At 36.9% G+C, this 10,508-nt stretch overlaps 2 protein-coding genes across 2 annotated transcripts in view; both read right to left on the bottom strand.

Annotated features, from left to right (window-relative positions):
- Positions 1-2,719: 2,719 nt before the first annotated feature.
- LOC106685366 (serine/threonine-protein phosphatase 6 regulatory ankyrin repeat subunit B-like) lies at positions 2,720-8,223 on the bottom strand. Its single transcript, XM_014427992.3, has one exon. The coding sequence runs from the start codon at positions 8,001-8,003 to the stop codon at positions 4,692-4,694; it is 3,312 nt and encodes a 1,103-aa protein (XP_014283478.1). The 5' UTR covers positions 8,004-8,223; the 3' UTR covers positions 2,720-4,691.
- The window catches only part of LOC106685367 (ankyrin-1-like), a 9,006-nt gene continuing 6,720 nt past the window's right edge, over positions 8,223-10,508 (bottom strand). The window contains exon 2 of the mRNA XM_014427993.2: positions 8,223-9,403. Within this exon, the coding sequence (XP_014283479.1) occupies positions 8,225-9,403 (1,179 nt within the window). The 3' untranslated portion in view covers positions 8,223-8,224. The remainder of the gene's footprint in view (positions 9,404-10,508) is intronic.

Genomic DNA, 10,508 nt, shown 5'->3' with positions numbered 1-10,508 from the left:
CCATTAATTGTATCCCAAAATCTTCAGTCCCACATCACAGCCCTCGAAGATTGGTGTCGTAATTGGAGGATTAAGATAAATTCCAACAAATCCCATCAAATCACCTTTACCCTTCGTAATAAACCTACTAACTGCCCTACAGTTTCATTTAATGATGTTACTCTTATAGTGATAATATGGGCGAGCTGGGACACTTCCGTGGGCAGCTAATCAGAAGCCAGGATTTGGTAACGTGATCAGTCACGTGACCTATGACGAGAGATTTCAATTCAAATTTTCGGCTCGACCCACCCTTAACCACTTACGTGTACGTGGTCTGTCACGTGACCAATTACATGATCATTAGCCAGCCAATTGGAGGCTAGTATTTGGTCACGTGACCCCATGGTGGGGGATTTAAATTCAAATTTAGTTTCCCATAACCTTAACCACTTTTTGATTGCCACCATTTCATTATGAGGGTCTCGCGACCTTTTTCTTTTCATTCAGCGTCATGTTGTTAGGGCTGAGTGTTTCCGGCCGCCATTTTGTTTTTATGCTACCGTTTTATTTATGGCGGTCTCGTGATCCTCTTTTCCTTCACCTCTTTATCGGTCCTTTTATACTACAACCAGGGGCTGAGGGTGCCAGAACCCCATTTTATTTTTGATCGAGGCAGCAAATCGGAGTTTAGTATTTCATCACGGATTTAAATCCAAATTAAGTTCCAGATAACTTTTACCACTCACGTGATTATTAAGCCACGCCCTCTTTTATGTCACGTGACTACCATCAGGGGCTGAGTGTGCCCGACCGCCATTTTGTTTTTATGCTGTTTGAGAGACTTACGGGTTTTTTCAGAAGCTGAGTGTACCCGGCCACTATTTTAATTTTGATCTCCGGCATAGCATTATGAGCGTCTCGCGTTACTCCCACCACCTATTGAAGGATCAGGTACCCACTTTTATACTACAACCAGAGGCTGAGTGTGCCCAACCGACATTTTGATGTTATGCTGTTTGAGAGACTTACGGGTTTGCCAGAGGCTGAGTATACTTGGCCGCCATTTTGTGTTTGATTGCCACCATTTTATTATGAGGATCTCGCGACCTGTTTCTTTGCATTCAGCGCCATATTGATTACGTGACTTACGGGTTTGGAAGATGCTGAGTGTACCCAGCCGCCATTTTGTTTTGATTGCCACCATTTCATTATGAGGGTCTCGTGACCTGTTTCTTTTCGTTCTGCGAGTGTGCGCCAACCGAAGACTAGTATTTGGTCACGTGAACCCTGACGGGATAAGTTCAGATTTAGTTCGACATGACCTTAACGATCCACGTGGTCAAACTTGTGACCATTAGGCCACGCCCCCTTTTTAAATCACGTGACTGTCACCAGGTGCGTAGTGTTCCCGATAGCCATTTTGTTTTTGATCGAAGCAGACAATCAGAGGCTAGTATTTGGTCACGGAACCCCCTGGTGGGGGATATACGTTAAGATTTAGTTTGACATAACCTTAACGACCCACCTGACCATTAGGCCACGCCCTCTTTAAGTCACGTAACTGTCGCCAGGCGCGTAGTGTTCCCGACCGTCATTTTGTTTTTCCGCTGTTGTTTGAGAGACTTAAGGGTTCAGCTGAGGCTTAGTGTACCCACCCGCCATTATGTTTTCTTGATCGCCACTATTTTATTATGATGGTCTCGCGATCCTGTTCTTTTCGTTAACGCAATATTGGTCACGTTACTTACGGTTTCAGCTGCGGCTGGGTGTACCCAACCGCCATTTTGTTTTTATGCTACTATTTTATTTATGGCGGTCTCGCGATACTCTTTTTCTTTACCAATAGATCGGTCCTTTTATACTACAACCAGGGGCTGAGTGTACCCGACCGCCATTTTTTTTTATCGAAGCAGCCAATGGGAAGCTAGTATTTGGGTCACGTGACCCCTGGTGGGGGATTTAAATTCATATTTAGTTCGAGATAACCTTAACCACTCACGTGGTCATTCGGCCACGCCCCCTTTTGTCAGGTTACTGCTGCTTCAACAAAATTACGCTGTTTCGCCAATCACATAACTTGCCAGATCTACCTACCAAACTTTCATCATAACAAAATATTGTCCAAGTATATATTTTTAAAAATAAAATTTTGATATTTATTAAACTTTTTTTTTAATATGAGGTAGACAAATCCGTGACAATTCTGTGATGTTTTCTTACCTGTTATATTTTGTGTAAATACCTGGAATAAGAATCCCTGTCATCAGGTTCATCTTTTTTACATCTAGTAATTAAACATTGTTTACTTGAATAAAAAAAAGATGAAAAAGGTTTTTTAAATAAATAAAAATAGTTTCACTGTGAGGCGTTGTATTTTCTAAATTCATCTATTTGTACTACATTGAAGACATTAGACAAATAAATATTGCACATGATAAATGCTCCGAAAAGAACTAGAAGGCATTGCACTAATATGAAGTTTACTTTAAAATTATCTAACATTTATTTTGGGAATGAAATAACGTCCTTGATTTTGTACGCTCTTCTGTAAATCAGAGTCCTTAGCGTAACTGAGGTGTTGCTATATCTATTACCCTAGATGGAAAGCTTTACATTACTTGAATTTAAATTTGAGAAATATAAAGAAAAGACATTCTGTTTAAAGAAAAGAACAATAAAGAAACCTTATTATAAAGCTTAAAACAGAAAAAAAAAAATAATAAACGAGTTACCCTAGGTTCAGTAGTATAAATAAAAATAACCTATGAAAGAAATGAAATCATTCTAATAATAGTACAAACAATATCATATACTGCTATGTACTGCATTGAGATTTAATCGGGATGCCAGGATAATCGCTGAAGGCAATTATCCAAAAATAAGTTAATTATGTATTGTATCCTAAAAAACTATTATTATGATTGGATTATTTTCCAAAGGCTATTTGTGTGTTTACCAGTTTACTAATTAAATACCTTTATATTTATAAAATGTTGTTACCATTGATTATATATTATAATAAAGGGTGGTATATTGGGTTATATAATAGTATATAAACTACATAAAGAAACTAAGTATTTATTTACAATTTGTTACTATGATTAAAATGATTCAAATAAATGGTTGCCATAAAATATGATTCTTTACATTTCTACTTATTGTTTAATTTATACTTATAACTGTTGATTCATGCTTTATAATGATTCATGCCGTGGGATGTAGTTCCGTAGGTGTTGTCCCATTCATGAGGGATGTCCAAGTCTCGTGGCCCTTCTTACGACTTCGTCTGGTCGAAGTGCATCTTGCTTCGCTCCGGCTTCTGCTGCTCTCTCAAGCCTGGTCCTTTCTCGTCTAAATCTTCCTGTTGACTGTCCCTTTTTCTGATCTAGATTTCCTGTCTTTTCCCGCATTTCCCTTTTAGGGCGTTACCTTATTTTTGAATCTCCTTTCTCATTGGCCATCGGTGACCGAACCCTCCCGAGGTAGGCGTCCCCCTCCTCAGGCTGGAGAGCGGATAAAAAAGGACAGGAAGGGCCTGCACCTGCTTAATTTGATTCCATTCCCTCGCCAAACCTGTCATTTTTGTTAGAACACTTAAAGGTTAGCCAATCTAATTTTCTCAGGGGACTCTGGTAACGTAACAAACTTAACACAGATGTTTTAATCTCCGAGGACGCCTTAAAAGCTTCACAGAAGGATACCCTGACCAGGTACAGGTACCTTGATATAACCCAGGGTTGTCAAAAGGCTAATACATATCAATACAATAATATGATACTTATAATTATTATATAATATAGCTTAGCACATCATCAACTATAAAACTGACCCCAGTTAACTATATTTACTAACAGATTTAACTCAAATATTTCACTTTTGGGTAGATCATTTATTTCAATTCGAAATATTAAATTACAAAAATAAAAAACATTATATTACAAACTATCATGAAACTTTTACTTTTTCTTCAAAGCTCTTTAAAACTTTAACTAATTATATATGCACTATTTTTGTAGAGTTGGATCCTACAGTATTTTTTTGCCCTCAGCGAAGTACTGAGCGAGCGAGCGCCGCCTCCGCTACGCCACTGCAGCCTTGATAATTTGATTTCGCACTTCCTTTTCCAGATATTTTCTTATTGATATCTTAAACTTTATCGTTTTAAGATATTGCTTTATTGATATCAATGCATTAATTATATACAGATCAAATATTCACTATATAGAGAAAATTACTGCGATTTTGGAAATAGCACAATAATTTAACTTGTCTATCAGATAGAAATGAAAGATTAATTAATTTGTTCTTAGGCTTCCTAGATCACTAATGAGGTTCATTAGTGAAAAGAATAGAGATGAACCCCAAAGTACTCCTGGGGAATGATATAGAATTTTATGGAATATAATTAAAAAGTAAGAAATTATTATTACACAAACTACTAAATTATTTTATTCTCAATATAATTATATAAATTATATTTAATTTGACAGTAGATAATAATTTTATAATGACACGGACATTCATCTATAAAACTAAAAAGGAATTTTTAAATTTTCATGTTTTAGAGGGGGATGAATCTGAACTTTGAAATTTTATCAAAATTTGTTGAATGAAGATTTAAAAAAAAAATTAAAATAATTATATTTCTTCTTTATGATATTTTTCCCTGTTATAAGAAGATGAAATCTATAACAAAGGATAAAGTAGCCCTACAGGGTTGCATCTTTAATTGTTCCCAATAATGAAATACCAAAAGCATGACAATTACTATGCGTTGTCGCACAAGTGATATTTGATTTATTTTCCCAATCTTCGTAATTTATGTACTTGATGACATTTTCGGTGCCTATTTTAAAAGAATAAGGTATTCCCAATTTAACACCCGGCAACTTTTGTACCGATAGCGATATTTGGTTTTTCAAAATATGTTTGATATTACCACTAGGAAGTGATTTCTTTAAGTAATATGACGAAGTGATGTTCAGTTGGGTAGTGGAAAGATATCCTATAACCTCTTGGTGTCCTTTCCAAGAAGCGGCGTAATTCAAAGCTGTGAAGCCCCATTTGTCTTCCTTGTTTATATTTAGCAGAGCTTGCCGAAGAATTTTCACAATGGTTGAGTGGCCTCTGGCAGCGCTGCGGTGCAAAGCAGTCCTCCCTTTGACATCAGGCCGAAGACTTTCGACCCCAGCCTGTAAGAGCAATGCTACTACCTTGGTGTGTCCTTCTCTTGAGGCAATGAACAAAGGAGTTTCGTGATCCTTATTCACAGATACACTTTGAGTCATTTCCTTTCCTTTCATAAGTAACTCGAACATTACATTGGAACGACCATATAGTGCGGCGTAATGAATAGGTTGGTTAAGCAACACATCTCTTCTAGATAGGTCAGCTTTATATAATAAAAGTACATAAATAATCGTTGAATAATTTCCCATAGATGCTAAATGTAACGGTGTCATTTTGTTGAAATCCGTTTTATGGATATCTGCCCCACGAAATATAAGATTATCTACGATCTCTAATTGTTCAGCTTCTGTGAATTTAGTGCTCCATTCGCACGCCAGGTGGAGTGGCGTGCTTCCATTTTCGTTTCTACTGTCCACCAAAGCTCCAAAATTAATCATCAACCGCACTACCCTCTGAAATCTTTCTCTTGAGGCGAAATGTAATGGTGTCATACCAAGAAGGTCAGCTGCATCTATTTCTGCTCCTGCCTTCATCAACATATTCACTGTTTCGTCGTGGCCTTGGAGAGAAGCTAAATGCAATGGAGTTCTGAGATCAGTAGTCTTCGCTTCTCTATCAGCACCACGATTCAGTAACAGCTTGGCTATTTCCAGAGATCCGTTGAGAGCTCCAAAATGAAGTGCTGTGTAACCACTATTGTCTGCTTGGTCTATGGCAGCTGGCGGATCGGAAAGCAGTGATTTGACAATAGCAAACATCCCTTGTCTGGAGGCGACGTGAAGTGGAGTCGTACCGTTGATATCGACAGAATTTTTATTGCTTCCGGATTCCAAAAGGAGTTTCACAACTTCAACATGGCTATCACAGGCGTAGTGAAGTGGGGTATATCCCCTTTTATCCCTAACCTCCAATGAGGCACCATAAGATATCAACAGTCCAACTATTTCATTGAAGCCATGGTAGGAGGCGACGTGCAGTGCTGTCACATTATGCATCTCTATCACGTTATTTTGAGACGTAACGACCTTTACATCACAAACTGCATCTAAAACATTAAGGAAATCCTTCTTAGCAATTCTACTCGAACCTGTTTTCAAAATTAATTTCACGTAATCAATTCGATTCGACAAAACGGCTAAAGTAAGGGGGAGATTGCCGTGGATATCTTTTTGCATAATATTTGCTCCGTAAGAGATGAGCAGATCGATTCCCTCTGAGAACCGGGTCCCAATGGCATGGTTCAGAATGACCGTTGGATATGAAGCTAAATTTTCAGTCTTACCCAAAAGTAGCGTTACAATATCTATTAATTTATTTGAAACTGCATCGAAAAGAATCTTCGAACCTATGAAACTATTATCCTCCACCTTGGCTCCATTATCAAGGAGTAATATTATCACTTCTTCAGATAAAGGATCAAAGGCTAAGTCTAAAGGTGTTAGCCCATCTTCGCTCAAGACATTTGCATCAGCATTGTTTGACAAAAGGAATTTAATTAGCAGAGTATCGTTTCTTCTGATCGCTAGGTGTAAGGCCGTGACATTATTACAGCCTCTTCTATTGACGTCATCTCCGTATTCTAGCAAGGTCTTTATCACATCTAAATTTCCATTATTAGCCGCCCACTGGAGAGGGGTGAAGCAAACAAAATCTTCTATATTTACTCTGGCGTTCTGAGACAGCAGATAGCCGACGACTGGAGCATAACCTATAGCAGCAGCTTCGTGGAGCACTGTTTGGTCTAGAAGATTTTGAGAATCCACTTCGGCCCCGTATTCTATGAGAGTCTTTATTGTGGTAACTATTTCATTTCCTATCGCTGGATTTATAGTAGTGTTGTTATAATTCATTATTCCCAGACCAGCAATGTCTGGAATATTTAGTTCTTCCTTGAGATATGTCTTTGAATTTTCATAATCTTTACGAACCGCGAAATTGAGAGGTGTCTTTCCATTTTCTCCTTTATTATTGACATCTGCACCGCGATCAAGAAGCATCTTAATCACCTCAACATTTCCACCCGAAGCTGCAAAGTGTATTGCGGCATTACCGCTATTCTCTCTTAATTCTAAGGAAGCGTTTTTTGAAATTAGTAAATTCACAATAGCTTCATCACCATTCAATGCAGCGACCATCAAAGCTGTCATTCCATTAAGTCTCAGGTAATCGACGTCAGTTACGTTTTTAAGAAGGATTCTGGTCATGTTGAACATCTTCTGTGTTATTGCTAAATACCACGGAGTGATCCCAATGTGATTCTTTATATCCACTCTGGCTTTATTCGATAACAATAAGTTGACAATAGATATGTAGCCCTTTTCGACAGCGATGTGTAGCGGAGTCATACCATTATTACCGTTACTATTTATATCTGCACCGTGGTCCTCAAGTATCTTGACAATATTGACTCGATTTGAGAATACTGCTTTATGAATTGCAGTGTCGTTTTTATCGTCTCTTATACTTACACTTGCATTTTTATACAACAACAAATTAACCATTGATTCGTAACCATCCTGAGCAGCGATGTGTAAAGGTGTACGACCATTAGATCCTTTAAGATTAACATCAGTAGCACGGTCAATAAGTGCCTTAGCAATATTGGAGTTATTATTATAAAGTGCTAAATGTATTGGAGTGTCATTGTTAATATCTCTTGAGTTTACGCTGGCATTTTTGGACAGAAGGAAATTCACGATCGATTCGTAGCCCTTCTCAGCGGCAATGTGTAACGGTGTACTTCCAAAAGAATCTTTAATATTGACATCATCACCGTGGCTCACAAGTATTTTAACCACATTTAGATGATTTGAGAAAACTGCTTTATGCATTGGAGCGTCGTGCTCATCGTCTCTGTTGTCAAAACTAGCATTTTTGGACAGAAGCAAATTTACAATAGATTCGTAGCCCTTCTCAGCAGCGATATGTAAAGGTGTTCGACCTTCATTTCCTTTAATATTAACATCAATAGCATAGTCGATAAGTATCTTAGCAATATTGGAGTTATTTTTTTCAAGTGCTAGATGAATTGGACTGTTATTGTCACTATATCTTATAATAATACTAGCATTTTTGGACAGTAGCAACTCACGACAGATTCGTATTCCTCCTGGACAGCGATACCTAAAGGTGTGCGACCATTAGATCCTTTCATATTAACATTTGTTGCATGATAGATAAGCATCTCAGCGATATTGGGGTTATTATGAACAAGTGCTAGATGTATTGGAGTGTCATTCGAATTGTCCCTTATGCTAACATTAGCATTTTTTGACAGTAGCAACTCCACGTTAGATTCGTAGCCATTCTTAGCAGCAATATGTAAAGGTGTACTACCATGAGATCCTTTAATATTTACATCAGTTGCGTGGTCGGTAAGTATCATAGCAATATTGGGGTATTCATTAACAAGAGCAAGATGTGTTGGAGTGTCATCGTTAAAGTTTTTTATGTCAACACTAGCATTTTTGGACAGTAGTAAATTCACAATTGATGCATAGCCGTTCTCAGCAGCAATATGCAAAGCTGCACCATAATATCCAATAATATTAACATGTGTTGCGCGTTCGATAAGTATCTTAGCAATATTGGGGTATTCATTAAAAAGTGCTTGATGTATTGATGTGTTATTCATATCGTCTGTTATGTCAACACTAGCATTTTTGGACAGTAGTAAATTTACAATAGATTCATAGCCCAGCTCAGCTGCTATATGTAAAGGTGTAACTTCATAAGATCCTTTAATGTTAACATCTGTTGCGCGGTCGATAAGAATCTTAGCAATATCAAGATGTTCACTAGGAAGTGCTAGATGTATTGCAGTTTGATCGAAATCGTCTCTTATTTCAACACTAGCATTTTTGGAAAGTAGCAATTTCACGATGGATTCGTAGCCCTCCTCAGCAGCGATATGTAAAGGTGTTAGACCAAAAGATCCTTTAATATTAACATCTGTTGCGTGGTTGATAAGTATCTTTGCAATTTTGATATTTTTATTAAAAAGTGCTAGATGAATAGCAGTGTCATTATTATCGTCTCTACTGTCAACACTTGCATTTGAAGATAACAGTTGATTTATGATGGATTCGTTGCCTTCCTTAGCAGCGATATGTAATGGTGTAAGTCCACCTTTGGTGACCTTGTTGAAATTACCATTTACTATGGGGAAGCTTACTGAAGTATCATCTAATTCAATATTTGAATCAAATAGCTCCTTTTGATCGTTGTTCACCTGAAAAAAACAAAACATTATTGATAAATTAATGTACTGTCTTATTTTATCCTTATACAATGGGCTAAAAGATACAAAGAGTTATTGAATAGTTTGGTTTCAAAAGGGAATTATTAAATAATCAACAGTTGTCAAATTTTTTTTAAGGAATTAGGTTTTAGAATAGTATATACGCAAATTTCGTGATTTGATTACAAATATTTTTTTTCAGTTATACAACGACATTAACAATGATTTTTTTTCATCAAAAGAGTTGTTGAGAAGCTGGAATATCAAAGAAAAAAATATTGAACATCTAATTTCTATCAAGTAAAAAAAAAAAATGTCTAAATAAAATATATTATTTAATTCAATAATAAATTAACATGAGCTCAATTGATTTCTAATTCAAAATTATTGAGTTATTTAGTAGGCAGTCTTCTTTACATAATCAGAGCTTATGGAGAACTTGAGTTCCATTATAACACGTTCGAATGAAATTCAAACTATTATGATGAATTAAGATATTTAATTACTAACAAAATACTCTTAATAGGGGGATATGAAAAATGAAAAAACAAAAACAACAATAAAAGTTAGTATTGAAGTTGGGACGTGACGGCCGTGCGGGTGGGGCGCAGGTCCCAGTGCGACTTGGTTCGGAACGTTGTGGGCTCGATTCCCAGGACCACTAGGCCCACTTGCCGGACTTGTTCCCCCCACCAAATACCAGTACCAGTAGTATTGAAGTTGCCATCAATTTTTGTACATCGTGTATCTCTTTTCGTTTTTATTGTCAATTTATTCAGAACGGTCATAGCCAAGTTATGTTTATGCCTATGTATACATTTTTACCTCTTAAACTCCCTGGACCATTACATTGCATGTGGTCTGCCTTTACAGACAAGTATGCAACCTTCTTCAATCATTCTCCATGACACTTAATTCTAGAATTTCCAATGAGATGGGGTTATAGCTTTTAGGAATTCTGATAGGGAATCAGACTGTAAGACTAATTTATATCTAATATATTTTTTATTCGATACGTCATCAACGCCTAAATTGATAAAAACATACAAAATTTACAATAGATTTCAAAAGATAGATCGGACTCCACAGCCAAAAT

This window comes from Halyomorpha halys, unplaced genomic scaffold (assembly GCF_000696795.3).
Source record: "Halyomorpha halys isolate HHAL.00 unplaced genomic scaffold, Hhal_1.1 Scaffold685.1, whole genome shotgun sequence".
Lineage (NCBI taxonomy): Eukaryota > Metazoa > Arthropoda > Insecta > Hemiptera > Pentatomidae > Halyomorpha > Halyomorpha halys.
This window is presented reverse-complemented; position numbering and strand designations above follow the sequence as displayed.